Below are 22,734 nucleotides of genomic sequence, written 5' to 3' on the forward strand. Positions count from 1 at the left end.
TAGATTTCAAATTCATGTTCCCACTATAACACTTAACCAGTTAAGTGACATTGGAGAAGTCATTAATCTCTCTGAGCTCATTTCCTTACCCATAAAATGCATATAATAATAATTACACAATCTACCTCCCAGGGTTATTGTAAGGAAAAATGCTTTTTAAACCATAACGTACTTTATAAATGTAAGCTCTTTTTTTTTTTTGATAAAAGAAATACAGACATTTGAAAATAATAGTATTATATTTTGTGCAGAATAATATATTATTGTTTTATGGTTAACTATTTGAAAAGTGGATTGTAAATTCTTCGTATTTTCATTGAAACAGATTTGAGTCTGACCCATGAATTGTTTTTAACCCATGTACCCCAGTGAATTCCAGATGTGAGCAACTTTCCGGGATACTGATGAACACCATTAAGATTTGCTAAGCCACACTGACTGAACCACCAACCTGTCTTATTATTAAAGTGACTACAACTTTTGACTGACTGACTACCAATCATGCATGTTGGACGGCATCCATCATTATCAACATCAGAGGTGCTGAAAGCCATTGCATTTTGATTATCTTCCTTTCTGAAACCACGGAATGCATCACCTGGATAAAACAAGCTGACAATGACTAAACATGAAAACATTTCTCATAAATATAATTGAATATTTTCAACTTACTTTGCCATTGAAATTTCATGAATACTTTAAAGGCAAAAATTATATATAACTACAATTTAATCCTTATTGATCACAATAAGTACTTCATATATCAGTATCTATTCAGAAGGCATTATACACTAGAATTTTTAGGCCCTTCAAGCATCTTCTCAAATTGTGCATCTAGCCAGCTCTAAAAGTCAAAGTTAAGAAGGTGGTAGACAGGTTTAGAGTATGTAAATATTAAATCAGATAATGTGAGATCAAAAGTATTATATATAAATTTGCTAATATTCTACAGAGGACTTTTTTTTTTTCAAAAACCAAATCAATCACTTGATAGTTATTATTGACTATGTACAAAATAAAATAAAAATTACCACATTTTTCACTTAATTTAGCTATGGCAAATTGGTTATAGATAAAAGGAAGATATTTACCTTAAATACTTTTATCCCTCCTTACTTATATCCTTTATTCCTAGTCTTACCAATCTTCTCTAGAATTTGTTTATATGGATCTTTTACCATGCTCTCATCTTCGGTCTGAATTTACTAGATCTTTTTTTATATCTCAGATAGGCTCATTACTCCACTATCCTAAAAATATATGTATATATAATGAATATATGTGAACGTACTTTCATTCACACCACTATTCCTTAAATTATTCTCCTGTTTTTCTAACTTTCTGACACCATTTCTTTTACCTTTACAATTTTACTTCTCTTTCTTTGGACTCTATTGATAATGTCTCAAAGGTCATTAGTGACTTTTTTCTTTTTTTCCCTTTTTATTTCCTGTTACCTTTTATTTTTACATCACAATCACTTCCCCTTTAACCACACCCCCCCACTACTACTGCACCATCTCTTATAACAAAGAAAAACATTTATGAAAACCAACTAAAACAGTGACTATATATGACAATATATATATCACATTTCATATATGAAAGACTCCATGTTTCTACAAAAGATGGAAGTTGAGTCTTTTCAACAGTTGTCTGTCACAAAGATGGGTTATTACAATTAATAATAAATTAATTGCTTTTCATTGTCAGTTTTGTTTACATTATTGTAAATTTCACCAATATTGTTAGTATTGTCATCTGGGTTCTGTTTAATTTATTCTGCCTCAGTTCATACAAGTCTTATAATATCTCTCAACTTTTTATACTCATTGTTTCTTATTACATAATAATTTTTTATCACATACATATATGATATAACAAAGTTATTCCCCAATTCCAATGATCTTTCATTGCCAAATGGTCTTTAGTTAGCAACCCTCCTTGATCTATTACCAGAATTTAGCAGTATTGATTAGCCAATGCTTCTCAATGTCGCTCATAGTTATACTGTGTTATGGAAGTGTTAAGTGTCTGAGGTCAAATTTGAACTCAGGTCTAAGGGCTGGTACTCTATCCACTGCGCCACCTAGCTGCCCCGCACAATTTGTTCTTGATAGATTTTTGTAGGAATCAAGTGAGATAATCCACATAAAAGCACTTTGAAAACTGTAAGACATACAAAATCAAAATAATAGAATCAAGAAATTTAGAATACAAAATACTGTCCAAATTTCTCATTTCCAACATATTCTATCACTAGCAATCAAGAAGTCTATGATAATTAATACTAACAGCATATAAACATTGCTAAACTTTCATTAACTGTTACATGATATATTTTCATTTACTGGTGTAATTTTAAGGAGGAAATTTTACCTGCATTTCCTGAATAACGTCCTAAGTGTATCTTAAAAAAATTTGCTTCATCTTCTATCCAAAAGTTTTCGTATGATGCATAAGCAGATGTTTCATCTTCAGATTCCAGTGTCACAAGTAGCAGAAAGCTGGTGTTTTTTTGGTTTACAATATAAAATATTTTTTTTAATCCTAGCCAAAATTCTCCTGTAAAGAGAAAATGTGAATTTAAAATTATAGAAAGCAAAAATTAACTTTTGGGTTTTTTACCACAGTATATCTCAACTGCCAGAAGCTAAGATGTTTTATGTGGAAAAGTTAGTAAAGAAAAAGGGAATCTTTGCCCAAGTGTTAATTTTTAGTTGAACTTGTCCATATAATTATTAATCTTTTGTTTAACAGTTATAAATATACACTATTTAAATATACATGACTTTTTTGAAAGCAGCCAAGAGAATTAAAAACTTATTTGTAAAATATATTTGAGAAAGATGGTAGAAGATTATGAGCAGTATCTCCTCATGAAATTTAAAAAAAAAAAAACAGTGGAGGATAAAGCTGGTATATAGGCTTAGTGAGAGAATAAACTAAGCAAAGCTTTCCCAAAGACATTTTTAAAAAGAGAAAAAGGACAACAAATGAAATAGAAATTGGAAAGATATTTATAACAGTGTTTTCACCATCAAGGACAAGAGAATCACCACACCTGAACTCTAAAATTCCTATATGTATAGAAGAGATAAAAATCTCACTTTAAGAGAGTATAGTGGGAAAGGACTTGGATCTTATCAAGTTTACATAGAGCTAATTCATACTAGAGGTGGAACAATTGTAAAGACATTTAGGAATATATATTTAGGATACAAAGTATCCAAGGAAGGCAAGACACTGAAGCAGTGGAAAAAATTCTCAAACCTTATTAACACCAAAAAAAGTCAATAGGATAGTATCAGCAATGAGAAACCCAGACTAACTTTCCCAAATGATGAAAAATTTTATGATAATAATTACACATACATAAGAGCATTCATATTTATGGTGTTAAGAGGGAACAGGCAGACATTTAGAAGCAATATTCCATGGCAAATCATAATATCATCCCTATACAATTTACAGAAAGATTTAAAGAATACAATATTCTACTGTGATTATTACTGATTATTTTTTTTTCATCTGACTTGGTACAATCAACTCTTTTAAGGTGTCTCCCAAGCATAAATAAAATTATTCAAGATTCCATGAAATATAGACCAGAAAGAACCTTGTTTTAATATTTTATTGTTATTAATATCAGAAAATTAACTAAACAAGGAGACGTAGTCATCAAAGGACTTAAAACTCTGCTGTGGAAAAGATCCAGGAAATAATTGAAATTTTTTAAAATTTCCTTGTTATAGTGAAGTCCTCTAGATGCTCCTGTTTGCAGATGACATCAAGTCCTAAACACTAGAATGTCTACTGCCCAGATTTATTATATATATTTAAATGGACAACATACTAAGCTTTTCTATCAACTGATATATCTTAGAGCAACATTATAAATGAATAACACAATTCCAAAATCATAAGAAGGAAAAGAGTAGGTTAGATTATGTTAGGGAAACTATCACACAAGTCTGTTGGAAGTAGGAAATGAAATAATAAAAGAAAAGCACTTGAAAAATTGTAAAGTACTACATAGATTCCCAGCTATTTTGTCCTCATTATTATTATCAATATTGAACAACAAAGTTCATTGGGAACATGACCTATGTCAGCAAAATTCTGACCAACAGAATCATTTTCTTTAAAAGGGACCAAAAATGGCCAAAATTAAGAAGAATAAACATAAATTTGAACCTAAAAGATCTCCAAATCCATCCAGATAATCACACCACAGCCTTTGGAAATCAATTACTCCATTGATCCTTTTCTGTATCATGGTCCATCCACCTCCTCTATAATCCATGTCACACATTACCTATAATAAAAACATTTTAGAAAACTTTACCATTCATCATTGCACTATGCTTTTTTCCATCTTCATGTTTTAAAAACTCACTTTTAATTGAAATTTATTTTTTCAAAAAACTGGAAACTAAATGAATGACCATCAATTGGAGAATGGCTGAATAAATTATGCTGTTAAGTATGGCATGAACATTTATGCAATATTACTGTTTTGTAAGAAACGATCAGCAGGATGATTTCAGAGAGGTCTAAAGAGACTTACATGAACTGATGCTAAGTGAAATGAACAGAACTAGAGATCATTGTACATGGCAACAAGTTTATATGATGATCACTTCTGATGGACATGGCTCTCCAACATGAGATGATTAAAGCCAAATGATCTTGTGATGAAGATAACCATCTACACACAGAGAGAAGACTGTGGGAACTGAGTGTGGTTCACAACATAGCATTTTCACTCTTTTTGTTATTTTTTGCTTTCATTTTGTTTTCTTTCTCACTTTTTTCTTTTTAATCTGATTTTTTTGTGCAGCAAGATCATTGTATAAATATGTATACATATATTGGATTTAACATATATTTTAACATGTTCAATATATATTGGATTACTTGCCATCTGGGGAGGAGGCCAGGGGAAAGAAGGAAAAATTGGAACAACAAGGTTTTACAAGGGTCAATGTTGAAAAATTATACATGCATATGTTTTGAAAATAAATAAATAAATGATTTTTTAAAAGATATTTATTTTTTCTTTAAACAATTTAATGTATTTATATAATAGTAGGAAAGTGTGACTAACAAATTATTTTTATAAATAATATATTTCGTGGAAAATTGTAATACAATTAAAAACATTAAAAATCATAATACCAACCTGCATATGTATATTTTATAATTTTTCTTGGTAATACAAAACTTATTTTATTTTTTATTGTTCAATATGTTTAGCAGTGACACTGGGTTATTGAAGACCATGGAAATTTTGACAAGGTTAAGAAATCCTTATCAGAACTATAAAGGCTTTGAGTATAACCTATATAGAGTAATCCTATAAAGATTTTAAGTACAAACCTGGGGATGATTGTATATTTGTAATACAAAAATCAGACTACCTAAATTCAGGCACTTGACCAACATTTACCAAAAGCTTACTATGTGCATAGCAAAAATATAATACCAAATTATTTAACTTCAAAAAACATTTGAGAGCATATGGAAGGAAAATCAAAATTTTTTTTCTTTAGTTAATCCTAGGCCAGTGCTTACCATTTATATTTTCATGTCAATAAATATTCATTATTGCTGTTATGACAACATAAGATCTTGAACCAAATATCTTAACTCTAACACAGGAACCATAACCACTGAAACTAAAATTGTAAAACTTCCTAATTTAAAAAAAATTAGCTCAGCTTGTGTTTTATTTAAGCATCACAAAGCACCAGAACTCCAGAAACTAATAGAACTAAAAGCCGAATTATTATAGATTTATTCAGAAATATTTACAAAATATATTATAAAAATATTGAATTAGAGAATTCTGAATCCACATGCTTATTTTAAGAAACAATGTAGAGGAACACCAGCCTTGGAAATAGCAAGACCTGGATTCCATTCCCTCCTCTAACACTTACTATGACCCTATGCAAAGAACTTAATTTTCCAGTACTCCTGGCATCTGTCAAAGACTGTAAGTCTAAAAGAAGCTATCAATGTATAATGACAGAGGAAATTCCTTACCAGAGCTCCCTATACCAGTAAAATCACAAGTTCCGTCTTTATGCTTGCCCCCTATCTTATGCAACATATAAAAGACTCTTACCTCAAAAGGGTAATTGGAGCCTTCAGGGTGTATTATGTACAAACCACTTGGGGTTTTTGTTACAGTGCCAATTGTATCTTTAATATCAGTGCAATCCAAACCTGAAGAACAAGCAAAAAGAGTTCTCATTTGGCATTTTTAGAAAGATGTCTCTTCGCACATTAAAATGAACAAATGAGAATTAAGAATTTAGGTAGCAATTTATTTTCAGGAAAATTATAACTTTTAATTATTGACAATAAAACTAACTTAATTCTAAAACTCAGGGAAAGACAAAAACAAGGAGAACAAGCAAATACTTCTTTGCAAATGTTTAAAAAAATAGATAATAATTACTACAAAATGATTTCTTCTGTTCACTAAGGACAGCATGTGATGTGAATTTCTTGCTCCTAAGATAGTCATATTGATTTAAATGATTATTCATCTTTACTTCAGAATTTTCCTAAACCATCTCTTTTTTCCCTTCCCTCAATTTTGAAAAAAAAATTAATAAAAGATTTATCTCAATTTACTTTCCATTTCTTCAAGCTTCCCCAACTACACCTCCTAGGATTGTCAATGTAAGTAGCAATAGACAAATGGATCTGAAGTAACTTTTTCTCTTCTTCTGATCAGAGAAACACATTAATCAAATATTTCTTAAGCACCAATCATATGCTAGGTGCTGGGTATTCAAATACAGCACAGTTTTATCATCCTATTTACTGATATGAATATTTGAAAAAGAGTTTGATGTTACATTTCAGTACAAATAAAAATAATTATCAGAGAAATTCAAAATTTGTAAAGGTAGTAAAGTCCATGAGGTTTAAACTGTAAGAGTATGATGAAGCTTACTCAACAAGAAGAAAAGCTAGCACCCAAGCTAATTATTCTTACTGAAGTCAGTTGCTAGAAGCAAAGAGAAAATGGGGGAATTAGTAGTAGAGATTGCCAAATAGAAATAAAATCCAGCCAAACAATTGCCTCATGAGACCAAGATGGAGGAAACCTGCAGATGTAGCACAATCACTAAAGACACAGAAAATGTTTAAGGTATGTCACTGGTCCATGAATGTGTCAAAGCCACATATGTTACCTAAATACATGCCATTCTAATTGGCCAACCTAATTATATGTGTTCCTTTATATGGCTTTCTATGAATATGCCCTAGACATACATTTCCTACATGTGCAATTCTCTAGTGTTACCTATGTGTGTCTATACTTCTACTCTTTATATTATATATGCATTTGAGGAAGAGTGTACACAAGGCTGATAGAGCAATTTTTTTCTCTATTGATACTTTTATTATTGTGCTAGTTCATTAAATGTCCTTCCTTGGAACTAATTCTCTAGCATTTGAAATGTGTTGCCTAGCTGACTAATAAAAGTACATATGTTGATTTGAGTTTATGGGCAATGATTTTCAGCGGATAAAGACACAGAGTCCCCTAAATCTGAAGTAGTCTTATATGGGAAATCCATGTGTAATATATTAGGTATGTCTCCAGATGCTAGATAATTTTCAAAAATCTGAGAGGTTCCAATGTATTTTAGAATTAAGTAAATAGATTAATTATTTTTCATATTTATTCAGCTCTTTTTCTCAAACCTTTAGAGTCTATGACTTTTTGATAGATTTGGAACTGGAAAGTGACTTGAAAAGTCATATTATAAAACCTCCTCATTTTACAGAAAAGAAAACAATGTACATTGATTTACCTGTAGTCACACAAGTTCTAGATTATAGGACCAGGATGTGAATTCAAGTTCCCTAACTCCAAATATATCTGTTTTTCATATCATCATGTCTATTCTTTCAAATGTGGAACATATTTCAGGCATCAGAAAATCTGCTGCAAACTTTCTATCCCTTTTGAAGATACTTATCAAAAATAATGGACACCTAGAATATTTTGGGGAATATAACTATATTCAATTCAAAGTACTTTTACAGAGTCACAACTTTCAAAACATTTCCAAAAATAGTATATAGATATAGATAGTATATGCATATGTGTATGTATGTGTACATATATAAATATAAATAAATTTATACACACACACATACACAAACATAAAATCTGCAAGGTAATTTACTTTATAGCTGGTGTTACTCTCTCAAACTCTTATTTTGCAATAAGGATCTGGTTGTACTCTTCGAAAAATAAAGAAATGCCATTGTCTCATCCATGGTACTTCTAATACATAAAAGGGCTATGAAATGGAAGAAAAGGCAAAGTTCATACCATGTGCCTGAACTGGTCTATGGGGAAAGGGATCCAGATATTTTCTGAAAACTTCTGTATTTAAAAGAAGGATTCTATTCATAAGCTCATTCACCTACATAAGCAAAAAAAAAAAAAGAAGAAAAAAACAGATTTAAGTAAATTTATATTTGAATACACTTCTGATACTTCTCAGGTCAAGATTATTGTGCCTCTATTATACAGGATGTTAAGAGTTGAATTTCTGTACTTTATAAGTCCATACTACAGGATTACATGCCTACTTTATGAAAGTATTAAAGTTTTAATTTTATTTCAAGCAATGATGATTGTTAACTCCAGTCAAGACAAAAAAGTAGATATGTTATACCCAACAAAGAAATTCAATCAATACCTGATTAGATAGATAATCCAAAGAAGCTTGCTGTTCATCCATCATGTTTCTGAGTAGTTTTTTGGTGCTCCTTGTATAGGAAACAATGGAACTCTGCAAATTCCCTTAAATCATGATAAAATCCTTGAGGTATTATTGCTGTACAAAACTACTAGACTGAAAAGAAAAATCTTGTATTTCATGAATTTTGGCTAACTATGAGATTAATAAAAACCTTGATTAACTCAAATATTCAGAAAATGGTGCTTAAGATAATTATGTTTTCCTTAATCTTTTTTATTTTATCCCTTATTAAAAACCTTTCTAAAATGTATTAGTTTTTGATGCCTTAGTAAGCATAGTATACTTCAACGAACTGATCTAAATCAAATTCACCTCTAAAGTCATATTATTGAGAAGTAAATCCAAAAGATGGAAAAATATCAAATCCCATTATATATGTATATAAGCACATATAGAAGTAGGAAATTGGTCTGAAATTATACCAAGACTAGAATATACCTTGGAAGTTGTTTTGTTGTATTTAACACTGTTATTTAAGTGTTTCTATTTAAATTTCCCTTCTTTCTCATAAAAGTGGAGAGAAATTCTTATTATTCAAAAACTTTAGATAATTAGGTTCTAGAAATTGTTGAGATTTGTGCTGTATTGGAAAGTCAATCAGTCAACAAGAATTTAAATGTTTACTATATGCCATCTATTGAGCTAAAAACTGGAGATGCAAGAAGTATTGTTTTACAAGTTGGAGCTGGGTCTGAGTATCAATTGTGCCACTTAGTAGCTGAGTGACCTTGAAGAAGTCACAGCAATCTTGAGTCTGTTTCATGATATGTACAATAAGAGTAGTAAGGCCTTCCTTCCCTGCATGTTTTACAAAGTTACTGTGAAACTCAAATGAGATAAAATGTTTTTTAAAAACAGTGAAAAGTGGAAAGTACTGTATAAATGTGAGTTATCATTGTTGCTAAATTTTATTTTTAATCATTTCATTTCATAGAATCTAATCTAGCTAATATCTTGTTAAAGCATGAATCAATTCAACAAAATCTTTGAAAAATGGTTTCTCAATCTCTCCTTGAAAACAATCTAATTAATAAAGAAGAATATATAGCATTTATATAAATACTACTTTATAGTTCACAAAATGCTCTATATTCTTCACTTCATTTGAGTCACCAGTTAGATAAATCCTGCATGTATTAAGAAGCAGACTCAAAGAAGCCATATAACTAGCAAATATCAGAGGTGATAGGAAGCCACTGGAGATAACTGAATAAGGGAAGTGGTTAGGACATGGTGAGACCTGAACTTTAGAAAGATTAGTTTAAGAGCTAACTAGGTAATATAATAGTGGAGTGAGTCAGAGCAGGAAAACCAATCATAAAGCAATTGCAGCAGTCCGTATGTGAGGTGATACGGGCTTGTACCAGGATTGTGGCAATGTCAGAGCAGAGAAGGGGACATATATGAGGATGCTTTAAAAACAGAAACCACAAAAGTTGCTAAGAGACTGGATATGGAGAGTGAGAAGAGTATAATATAAAGGGTGCAAAACTAGGTAACCAAGAGGTGGATGGAATCCTCAGTAGTAATAAGAAAAATAGGGAAGGGCAGGGAAAAAAGCCAAACACAATTTGTTCTACTGAGGATCACAATTCCACAAAGCAGGACTAAAAAGGGAAAGCTCAACTTTTCATATTTCTATAATATATATCTATAACACTCAACTAAGAAATAATCTCATATTGTAGATGCTAAATGAATATTTGCTTATATGATTTTTTTCTGTCACGTACTTGTTCATTATATAACCAGGAAGAATTTTACCCGCTCAAAAGATTGGGAATAAGCAGATTGCTTTCTATAAATTTACATAATATCAAATCACTACCATCTTCTATAGTCAGTCATTGCAATTCACAGAATTTAATTAATAACTGGCAGCAGGCCAAGACAGGCAGTCAAGATGTAGGTAAAACTACCCAAAATTAATCTATAAACAGAAACAATTTTTTCCATTCACAAAATTTAAAAATTCAATGATTTATTGGTGCTATTTTCAAAGGTTACTTACTACACATGAAATGTTTCTCTTCTCGTGTAATTTTAGTTTGAACTGAACATGATTCACCACAATTTTCCTTGTGTCCAGTTTCATTAGGGTTACTTTTGCTTCCTTTATTGGATAATTCTTCAAGAATATTAATCGCTGAAGAATCCTATCACATCAATAGAGAAGTAAAGGGGAAAAAACAAAAATAAAGCATATTATATAAATAAAGTATAAAGTAAACTATACATATATATAGTAATTATATAGGAGGGAAAGCATAATGTAATATATAGAGGAAATAAGGCAACCTTGGATTCAGGAAGGCTTGGTTCAAATCCAAATCAAATATAGGCACATATAATATACATACAAAAACTGAATAACCATAGGTCAGTAGTCACTTAGCCTCTCCATGCCTCAGACAACTCTCTTAGACTGTAAGTTAGAGCTGAGTTGCTCATTGGCATCATTACAGAGATGAACTTTATTACAGAAAACGTTTCCATAATGAGAGTTCCCCACATCGCTCTCTTGTGATCTGGATCAAAATAGACAAATATATTAAATATTTAACATAATTTCAAATTCATTTTCCTTAAAAGAATTTTCAAATGTATTATATATAAATATTACACACACACGAATACATGTAAAATGTTCCCTTGAATATTCTAACCTTTTAGTTTATCAATTTCCTAAATTACTGTAAACTCTATTTTCAATCTGCCTCAGCAACATACAAGGACGGCCATCTCTATAATCTTTGTTCTATCTCCAGGAGATAAAATTTTCACTTTCCTCTCTTCAATCACAATCTTCTATTTTTACTCTTTCCATCTCATTTTCCCTAAGCCTATATTCACTTCTCTCACTAGGCACTCTTTGCCAAACCCCAACTCTGGTTAAATGCCACTATTTGCTGACTTTGACCCTCTAAAAAAATGTGCAACTGTAGGACTATGCTCACTATTTTGTCATCTACATTTAATCAGAAAGACAATATGATATGATGTCACAAAGGCTTGGGTTCAAATTCTGCCCTTGATAAAAGTCAACTTAATCCAGGGCAAGTCATTCATTCTCTCACTACCTTAAACACTGAGAAATAGCTGAAGGACAAAGGAATAAAGTAGTTGGCATGGAGTTAGAAAGTTTAAATATGGTCTCAGATACTTACTAGTATGAGTCTGGCAGGTCACTCAATCTTTGTCTCAGTTTCCTCAATTGTAAAATGAAGATAACAGTAGTACCTGTCTCACCTTACCTTTTGTAAAACAACAACTTAGCAGGTGCTTACATTCTTCTCTTCAGGAAGATTTTTGACTACAAATTGTAGACAAGGTTCTGCTTTTCAATGGTAAAGCATTTCCTTACTCACGGTTTCTTATATCAGTCAAATCATAGGTTTTATGCAAAAAAAAAATCTCTTCTAGTCCCTTCCTGATATATTGAACTTTTATTCTTCCTTGATTGTCTCTAGATAATATGCTCCATAGTGACTTCTTGTTTTGTCATTTCACTTATGTACAACTCTTTGTGACAACACGTGGAGTTTTCTTGACAGAGACACTGGAATGGCTCAGCATTTCCTTCTCCAGATCATTTTACCGATGAGGAAACTGAGGCAAACTTACCAAGGGTCACTTAGCTAGAAAAAGTCAGAGACCAGATTTGAACTCTGATCTGCAGTCTCTCTGTTCTATCCATGGCACTCCCTCTCTAAAGGCTTCCTCTAATCCAAGCCATTTCATCTCCAAACCACCTCTATTACTCTCTTTTCCTCCTTGCAGAGAACTTCATCACCTATTTTTCTGAGAAAATAAAGACATCTACTGAGAATTCCTTTTTCTATATTTCCTTGGAAATCCTCTATCTTCTCCCAGCTTCTCTTTCTTTCTTTTGGTTTCTAATGAAGTAGAAATTCTTGCTAACTCTTCTACTGGTACTCTTGATCTCTTCTAGATTTTCACACTGACAATTCTTTTCTTTCTTTCATTCTCAATCTCTATTCATTTTCTCCTTTAATGTTTAACAAGGTGTTTAATAAGTGCTTGTTGATCAATTCACTGAATGACAGAAATATGCCTGTCTCCTTCATCCTTAAAAAATCTTTCCTTTGACCTTGTCATCCATTCTCTCAAACTTATTTTCCTATATTTTTTCTTTTACACACACTTCTAGAAATGGTCCTTTAAACTTACCATGCCCCCTTTTTTTTTACTTCTCACTCTCATCTGTCTTCCAACTCAATCACTTCTCCAAAAGTAGTCTGTCTCCAAGGTGAAGAATGATCTCTTAATTGATAAATTCCCTTTTCTTTATCCAATCCTCATTCTCCTTGACCTTTCTAAAGGTTATGATTCTATCAACCACACCCTGCTCCTGGATGTTCTTTCTTCCCCTCTCTGCCATGACACTGTCTCGTCTCTCAGTTAGCTGTTCACCTACTTTCTAACCATTCCTTTTTAAAAAGTCTCATGGCAACCAGGTGGCACTGTTAGTCACTAACTAATATTATTCAACAGGAAGTATCTGTTGTTGGATTCCATTATGAGCAAAAATGCTAAGTAAATGTCAAATTCTCTGTAGTCCTTAGAGAATGAATGACATTCCATTCTCCATCATCACCTCTCTTTGGGTGACCAAACCATAAATTAATTGAGATGCATTCATTAAGTGCTTACTATGTGCCAAGAAGTGTGCTAATCTGGATATAAACAGAAAACAATGAAGCTTCTGCTCTCAAAAAATTGAAATTCTAATTGAGAGAGACAAAAGATAAACATTTAGCTTCAATATGGAGGGAAAGGCACAATGACCCTAAGTGTACAGTGGCAGGATAGGAGGAAAATCCTAAATCCTTAATCAGCAAGGCAGATGGAAATGCCTGTGCCTCTGGAGCTATTGCATCAGAGCAAATGATCAGGTCCTGTGGAAGGAAAGCTATGGCAGAGTAGTTTGGGGTCCTTAAGGCTCAATCAGAGGGTAGCTGTTAAGATCCAGTGGTCCTCCATCTTACAGAAAGAATTATAGTTGGTGACTCTCAAGGTTCACTGCAAGGATGTGAGTAGCCCAAAGTATGGAGTGGTTTGGGCACTCTGGATTCCTCTGCAAGAGTGGGAATCAGAGTTTAAGATACAGAAATGGGAAATGGAAATGAATTACTGAATGAATTAATTGGCATTTAATTATGTGAAAATTGTAAAGAAATTAATATGCTTTTATAGAGTGTATTTCTAAAAAGTAATCCTTGTCAAGGCAATAAATATATTCTGAGGGGCAGAAGATAAAGGTTTCTAGTCCTCAATTACTTATTTGCTAGATAACCAGAAGATGGCACTATGAGCCAAGGTTTTGCCATATGAGGAAGGTAGTACCCCTTCGTCCTTTCGAATTGGGGGGAAGAGGGTGGGAGAGAGGAGAGGAGTAGTCCTAGGACTAGGGTTCTTAACCATGGATAGATTTCTGGGATTCTAGGAATTTGAATAGGGAAGAAATTGCATCTTTATTTCAGCATAATTGACTTCCATGCATTTTATTTTAGGCATTTTTTCAAAACATTATTCTGAGAAGAGAACATACTGACAATTTCACAACACACAAAAAGGTTTTTTAAAAAACCCTGCCCTATAATATAGACACATCTCCCAGACCACACCTTTCTCCTTTCATTGGGCAATCTAAGGGATATGACTTTCCTTTAGTGTAAGCTTTATCTCTGGAGGCCAAAAATTTCACCAAAAAGTCTAACACTGTAAACCATCTGAATCTTGATGATTTATCACTTCATAGGAAATGAAAAATGGTCTTAGGCCATATGGTTGGTCTATCTTTGCTAGTTAGGTGCTTAAATTCATAAGTTTTTTCCTAAAATCAAAAGTATAGGATTTTCTCTCATTCAGTTTAGCTTCCTTTTAAGGGAATAAGAGGAAAAAATTAAGAGAGGGTTCATTCTCTCTATTTACCTCTGTCTGTCTCACAGTCTATTCACAGACTTCCTCTATTGTACTCACTACTGTAAACAATAGACAAGCATCATGGAAAAATTATGTTCAAAAATAGTTTTATATGAAACATTAGAATTTAGACATAGCTTTAGAAAAGAGAAAACTTGCATAGAAATCTCTTTTAAAAGTAGTTATTCTTTACTTTTTTTGCAACATGAAAAGGTAATAACTGACATAATGAGAATTTTAGAAAACTTAAAATATGTGCTATATAAATACAGCTTTATTTAAGCCCATGTGAAAAGTCTAAAAGAATTAAGTTTTAAGGAAACACTAAATTATTACTTTGTTATTTTTCAGCCAATTCACTTTAAAAATGAAAACTTCTGATGTTTGAAGTTAACAAATTCATTTTACATATAAAAATGGAATTTAAAATATTAAGGAGCTCAAATAAATTTATCCAAAATGTAAAATCTAAATAGATAGATAGATAGACAGATATATAAAATAATAGGTATTTTTTCTCCAGGGTTATTTTTCCTAACTTTCTAGAAAAAAATAAACATAATATTTAAAGAACAAAATACTCATTGAAATGAAGTATATTTCTACCTAAATATTCCATTAACTTAATTATTGCCATGAGTCACACCTCAGTCCTTCGACTGTTTTTTTAAAAATAAACTAAAATGATTTGGAAATTGTTTTAAGACCATCAAATCTCCATATAAAGGATGATAGTCTAAATATAAAAATACTAATAAAATTATCATCAAACTTAATCTCAATAGTTTATTAAAATAAACTAAATTATATAACTATTAATAGTAGAAGAAACTTTTGCAAATGTAGATTCTTCTGTGAAAATTACTTAATCAGATTCTTCTTATTAAAAAATATAATTTACTTACCATGGTAGAAAATTGTACGCAATTACCTCGCACACTTTCTCCCCATATAAAAAAATATATATTTAGGCATATTGATGAAGTTAGGCTTAGAGGTACCATATTTTTCTTGAAGAAATGAAAACACTGCTTCAAATTCCAACTCTGTGGAAAAAATTGCAGTGCACAAACTCTTCAGTTAAAAGTTTTTGGAAGATGTACAACACAAATAGAAGCCAACAGCCCAATTCTTTAGTTCCAGATTTTAAAACACCATTCATTTTAAAAACACAGGCATCTGATTTGGTGTTCAGGAATAACTACATGAAGTATAAATTAAGTGATATATTAGAGTTAAATGGATCTGTTTAAGACATGTTACACAATATGTCGTTCTATCTTAACCCCCAAATAATTACAATACACAGACTATATACTAAGTGAGTAGAAAAGAATTCATCAGCATTTGCAATCCAAATCTAAAAGAGTATAATAACATTAATTCTACCTGGCATTCTGAAAAAGATCATTTAGAACACCTAGAACTTTAATATAGGATTTTGCCCTTTAAGTCATTTTTAGATATACTATATAATTATAATATACATGGTAGCTATTTTTATTAAAAATCAGAGCTTTCTAATAATGACTCAAAAATTAAAATATTGAGTATGGAACTTCCTTCTAATGTCTATATGTCATAAGTATGCTTTTCTTACATTTGGGGGAAAATGCTTTTCTGATAAGCTGCATATGTGGTAACTAATATGTTCATTATCAAACAGAAAAAAATATATATGGTTTTCTGTAAGTGGAAAAAGTTCCAATTCAGTAGTGAATTTGATTAAATATTCTCTAAGGTCTTTTCCTACTTTTAGATTCTATGATTTTGTGAAACCATTTACTTAAGTTCTACAGGTCTCAGTTTATTTGTAAAATGATGACTTTTAAGGTCTTTTTGATCTCTAAGTTCCATGATCCTGTGATCACACTAAACCAGTTAAGTTTCCTTCATTATACACAGAGTAAGGATAATCAGTTAATTTGATCAACCTTAGCACATACAGGATATAATTTAGATTTTTAATGTATTTTTCATTTACATTAATATTAACCATATAAATTCCCTTATATTTTCTGTGTAGATCAAGTCCATGTCAGATCTAGACATCATCACTGATTCAACAAATTACTTTTTTTTAATTTTTAATCAAATTACTCTGAACTCCACCTATCTATATCTAACATCTCTTATTTGTATAGCATTTTACATTGTGTACCTATTGTATGTTAAACTATAAACACTTTCTAGATTATCATTAGGAAAATTCACCAAAGCAGGAAAATTATTCAACAGTAAAAATGTGGTAATAGTCCTAGAAATCATTTGGTTAATATATACACTATCAGAAATAATTCTTTTAGGTATAGCAGACTGGACATAAATCTGAGTATGCTTGAGGTGTACGTTTCTAAGAATAGCTGTCCACGTGGACAATAACAACTCATCTTGGAGAACTGGGCAGCTGAGCTCAAACTGGTTTCAATTCCAAAATTAGTCATAGACAAAAACAGATGGCCTAGGGAAACAGCACAAAGACAAATTCCACAAAATTAATTTCAAATGAAACATTTAGGTGAAAAAAATACAGTAAAAAGATTTTTTTTTAATTTCATGAAGTCGTATCTGAAAAGTTTATATTGAACATTTTATTCTTGGGTATTTTATTGAATGTATATATGCAACTCTATTATTAATACTTCAACATTTTAATACATGAATGATTTAATAGATTTAATCAATATGGTGATTCCCCACAACAGCATAGATTTCTGTTCATTCATGCTTTTTTATTTCCAAGTAACTGTTATTCCTGTCTTCCAAAAAAACCTTGACAGAATATTCTGACTGTCTTCCTCTATATCTCTTAATATTACTTGAGTACTCGGGTGGCAAATAGTCTATTATTATTTTAAGGATAACCCATGAATCTCCACATAATAAAAATTCAAAGCATAGGAGAAATATTTTTATTGAATATTGTCAGTCTTGAAGCAATAGAATAATGTGTCAAGTGATTAAAGAAATAAATTTATTCCTGACATAATTGTGGAAATGTATCATCAATGCCTGCTTGACACTGCAAATATGAATTTGCTAGCATATATAGATATAACAGAAATATTTATATGGTTGCACCCTACACCTCTTTCTTTCCTTCCTTTTGTAATGCTCCATTTTTGGAATGCAATAAAAATTATTTCTCAGTACAGATACTTTCAAACAAATATTTTCAGAGTAAAAATGCAATCTGAGTTACCTAGATCAATAAACATGACATATTTACTCATCTAATCCGCCCTCCATTCCTCCTTGATATTTTAAATCTAAAACAAAGGAAAAGATGCAAACTATACACAATCATCCAGGTCTTATTTCACTGCCACTTTCAGAAATGTTCATTTATCTTTTCCATTTGTTCTCCCATACACTTTAGCATTATACCTTATCTACTGTCATACAGCAATCAATAAGAGAGTTTATGGAATCTGGCGCCAACAATTTAGCCAGGAATTTCCCAATCCTTTGAACAAAATAATAAATACAACAAATATTTATCAAATACCTCCATGATTCAAAGTACTATGCTAGATATTGAGGATAAAAAATTATTTTAAAAAATACATAATCTCTACTCTCAAGCAGTTTATAATCTAGTAGCAGGGGGTGACATATACATGGAGAAAAACATAGCAGCAGGTAGAATTTGAAAGAGAAAGAGTAAAGAATCACAGAATTTGAGAGTTAGAAGGGATCTCAGGAATTATCCAGTGCAGTCAATACTTGAATAAGAATCCTTTCTAAAAAGGGAGAAAAATTTGGGGCAAGGTTTTACAAAAGTGAATGTTGAAAACTATCTTTGTATGTATTTGGAAATATACAATACTATCAAAATAATAATAATAATAAAGAATCCTTTCTATAATATACCTGACAAGGGATAATAACCCAAACTGTGTCAGGTAAACTGGCAACATTCTCTCTAAGAAAACTAGAGGAGGAAAGAATACTTTGATGTGAAGACTTCATGAAGAAGGAGAATGTCGGTGTTTTAATTAAAGTCTGCAATTCAGCTTCAAGTGACAGGACTACTTTTAAATTAATCCACAGTGTCAAATGAAATAGCTCCAGCAACCTTGTCTCCCACTGAGCCATGGTAGTTGTAAACACCTTGCTTCCTCTGCTTTGTGTTTATTCTTTCTTGATCTTAGGTAAATGAGTATTCTGAGATGGAAATGTGCAAACAAACTTGGAAGTTTCAGAAGTCCAGAGTACTATTGGAGCAAACTATTAGGAGATATCAGTAGCCACTAAAATAGAAATAGCCAATGACAATGGAAGTATCTGCAATGACATAATCACCAAACTTCTAAGAGCAGGATTCCTCAAGAAGTGCTGCTTATAGAAGCAGCTATGTGGCACAGTGTTTAGAGCATTGCCCTTGAAGTCAAATATGGATTCAGACACTTAACACTTACTAGCTGTGTGACCCTAGGCAAGTCATTTAATCCCAATTGCCTTGCCAAAAAAAGAAGAAAAAGAAAGAAGAAGAAGAGTTGGCTATAGAGTAAACAGACTCACAGACTTCATAGTCCCATTGCCCAGACAACAGGCACTATTACCTAAGGAAACTTGGTGAGGAATCCACAAAGGATCTCCAGTGACAAGAGCTGTAAGTCTCCTTTCTGACCACCTATATTTTCCACATTTGTGTCTCACTAGGTTTATACTTTAAGCTTGAACTCACTCTAACCCAGAAATCTTCTGTGTACAAGGGAAGAATGTGCCTACATTTTGAGGGAGGTAGATAATTTTGTACCAGTTCTTTTTTCTTCCTTTTTTTTTAAATAATAGTTTTCAACATTTACCCTTGCAAAACCTTGTATTCTGAATTTTTTTCTCCTTCCCTTCCCTCTATCCCCTCCCCTAGACAGCAAGTAATCTAATATATGTTTAACATGTGCAATTCTTCTATACACATTTATCATGCTGCACAAGAAAAATCCTATCAAAAAGGAAAAATTAGAAAGGGAAAATAGCAAGCAAACACAACAAAAAAAAGGTAAAAATACTATGTTGTGATCCACATTCAGTCCCCATAGCTCTCTTTCTGGATTCAGATGGCTCTATCACAGGTCTACAGGAATTGTCCTGAATCACCTCATTGTTGAAAAGAGTCCTAACTATCAGAGTTGATCATCATATAATCTCATTGCTGTGTACAATATTCTCTTGGTTCTACTCACTACATTTAGCATCAGTTCATGTAATTCTCTCCAGTCTTTCTAAATCATCCTGCTGATTGTTTCTTTCATGGATCACCTATTGAAAGAGATCCCAAAATGAAAAGTCCAAGAAATATTGTGGCTTAATTCCAGAACTATCAGACCAAGGAAAAAACACTAAAAATCAGCTAGGAAAAAAACATTTAAATACAAAGTAGCCACAATAAGGATTACTCAGAATCTAGCAGTGTCCACATGAAAGGATTAAAGGGCCTGGAATCTGATATTCTGAAAGGCTAAGGAACTTGTTATGCAGCCAAGAATAACTTACCCAGCCAAAATGAGCATTATTTTCCAGAAAAGAAAATGGACATTCAATGAAAGAAGTGAATTCCATCTATTTCTGACAAAAAAAAAAAAAAAAACAGAACTAAACAAAAAGTTTGACCTCCAAATATAGGACTCAAGAGAAACATAAAAAGGTAAAAAGAAATCTTGGGAACTACATTTCTATTATGAGCATATATATGAGCTATAAGTATCAGTATACATGTAAAGAATACATGTATAATTTGGTTTTACTGTTATAATGTAAAAAAGAAGCTAGAGGTGGAAAAGAAATTGTATCAGAAAAAGGGAAAAGTGGAGATACTACATCTCACAGACAAAGAACACCTATTATATCTAAGGGGAAGAAGTGGGGTGGGATGCAGGGGAGGGAGATTAACATAGTGTGTATCTTACTCTCATCAGAATTAACTTAAAGAGAAAAATATTAGACATATTCAATTGAGAGAGAAACTTCTCCCACCTCATTGAAAAGTGGGAGGGGAAAAGTGAAAAGGGAAGGAGTAAGCTAAGTGGAAGGGAATATAGAAATTGTGAGGAAAAGGAGTAAGATGGGGGGTAGAACTCAAAGGTGGGGGGAGGGATACTAAAAAGGGAGGGCTGTGTGAGTCAAGTGGTACTCACAAGTTTAATACTGGGGAAGGGAATAAGGGGGAAAGAAAGAGAAAAGCATAAGCTGGGATTAACAAGATGACAGGAAATACAGAATGAGTCATTTTAACCATAAATGTGAATGGGGTAAACTCCCCCATAAAGTGGAGGTGGACAGCAGACTGTATTAAAAGTCAGAATCCTACAATATGTTGTTTACAGGAAACACACTTGAAGCACGGCTATACATGCAGAGTAAAGGTAAAAGGCTGGGACAGAATCTACTATGCTTCGGGTGAAGTAAAAAAATCAGGAGTAGCCATCCTGCTCTCAGATCAAGCAAAAGCAAAAATTGATCTAATTAAAAGAGATAAGGAAGGAAACTATATCTTCCTAAAGTGTAGCATAGACAATGAAGCAATATCAATATTAAACTTATATGCACCAAGTGGTGTAGCATCTAAATTCTTAAAGGAAAAGTTTAAAAATCTGGAAGAAGAAATAGCAAAACTATAATAGTGGGATATCTCAACCTTGTACTCTCAGAACTAAATAAATCAAACCACAAAATAAATAAGAAAGGAATTAAAGAGGTAAATAGAATATTAGAAAAGTTAGGTATGATAGATCTTTGGAAAAAACTAAATGGAGACAGAAAGGAGTATACTTTCTTTTTGGCAGTTCATGGAACCTATACAAAAATTGACCATATATTAGGCATAAAGACCGCCAATTCAAATGCAGAAAGGCAGAAATAGTAAATGCATCCTTTTCAGATCACAATGCAATAAAAACTACATTAAAAAAAGCCAGGGAAAAATAGACCAAAAAATAATTGGAAACTAAATAATCTCATCCTAAAGAATGATTGGGTGAAAACAGTAAATCATAGACATAATTAATAATTTAACCCAAGAAAATGACAATAATGAGATGTCATACTAAAATGTGTGGGATGCAGCCAAAGCAATAATAAGGGGAAATTTTATATCTCTAGAGGCCCACTTGCATAAAATAGAGAAAGAGAAAATCAATGAATTGGGCTTAGAACTAAAAAAGCTAGAAAAAGAGCAAATTAAAAACCTACAGTCAAACACTAAACTTGAAATTCTAAAAATAAAAGGAGAGATTAATAAAATTGAAAGTAAAAAAAACTATTGAATTAGTAAATAAAACTAAGGGTTTGTTCTATGAAAAAAAAATGAAAATAGGTAACTCCTTGGTAAATTTTATTAGAAAAAGGAAAAAGGAAAATCAAATTATTAGTCTTAAAAATGAAAAGGGAGAGCTTGCCACTAATGAATAGGAAATTAGAGCAATAATTAGGAGTTACTTTGCCAAACTTTATGCCAATAAATTTGATAACTTAAAAGAAATGGATGAATACCTTCAAAAATATAGCTTGCCCAGATTAACAGAGGAAGGAGCAAATTGGTTAAACAATTGGTTAAACAAACAATTTTAGAAAAAGAAATAGAACAAGCTATTAATCAACTCCCTAAGAAAAAATCCGCAGGACCAGATGGATTTACATGTGAATTCTACCAAACATTTAAAGAACAATTAACTCCAATGCTATATAACTACTTGAAAAAATAGGGATTGAAGGAGTCCTACCAAATTCCTTTTATGACACAGACATAGTACTGATACCTAAACCAGGTAGGTTGAAAACAGAAAGAAAATTACAGACCAATTTTCCTAATACATATCAATGCAAAAATCTTAAATAAAATATTAGCAAAAAGATTACAGAAAATCATTCCCAGGATAATACACCATAACCAAGTAGGAATTATGCCAGGGCTGGTTCAATATTAGGAAAACTATTAGCATACTTGACTATATCAATAACCAAATTAACAAAAACCATATGA

At 31.7% G+C, this 22,734-nt stretch overlaps 1 protein-coding gene across 1 annotated transcript; it reads right to left on the reverse strand.

Moving 5' to 3' along the window:
• Positions 1–222: 222 nt before the first annotated feature.
• On the reverse strand, positions 223–15,885 carry ANGPTL5 (angiopoietin like 5). Its single transcript, XM_012545061.2, has 8 exons — positions 15,656–15,885; positions 10,816–10,960; positions 8,742–8,845; positions 8,369–8,462; positions 6,134–6,234; positions 4,198–4,318; positions 2,380–2,565; positions 223–598 (listed from the first exon to the last, which is right to left on the reverse strand). Exons 1-8 carry the CDS (start codon positions 15,752–15,754, stop codon positions 279–281), a joined length of 1,170 nt encoding a protein of 389 aa, XP_012400515.1. The 5' UTR covers positions 15,755–15,885; the 3' UTR covers positions 223–278.
• Positions 15,886–22,734: the final 6,849 nt, after the last annotated feature.

This window comes from Sarcophilus harrisii, chromosome 3, assembly GCF_902635505.1.
Source record: "Sarcophilus harrisii chromosome 3, mSarHar1.11, whole genome shotgun sequence".
Classification (NCBI taxonomy): Eukaryota; Metazoa; Chordata; class Mammalia; order Dasyuromorphia; family Dasyuridae; genus Sarcophilus; species Sarcophilus harrisii.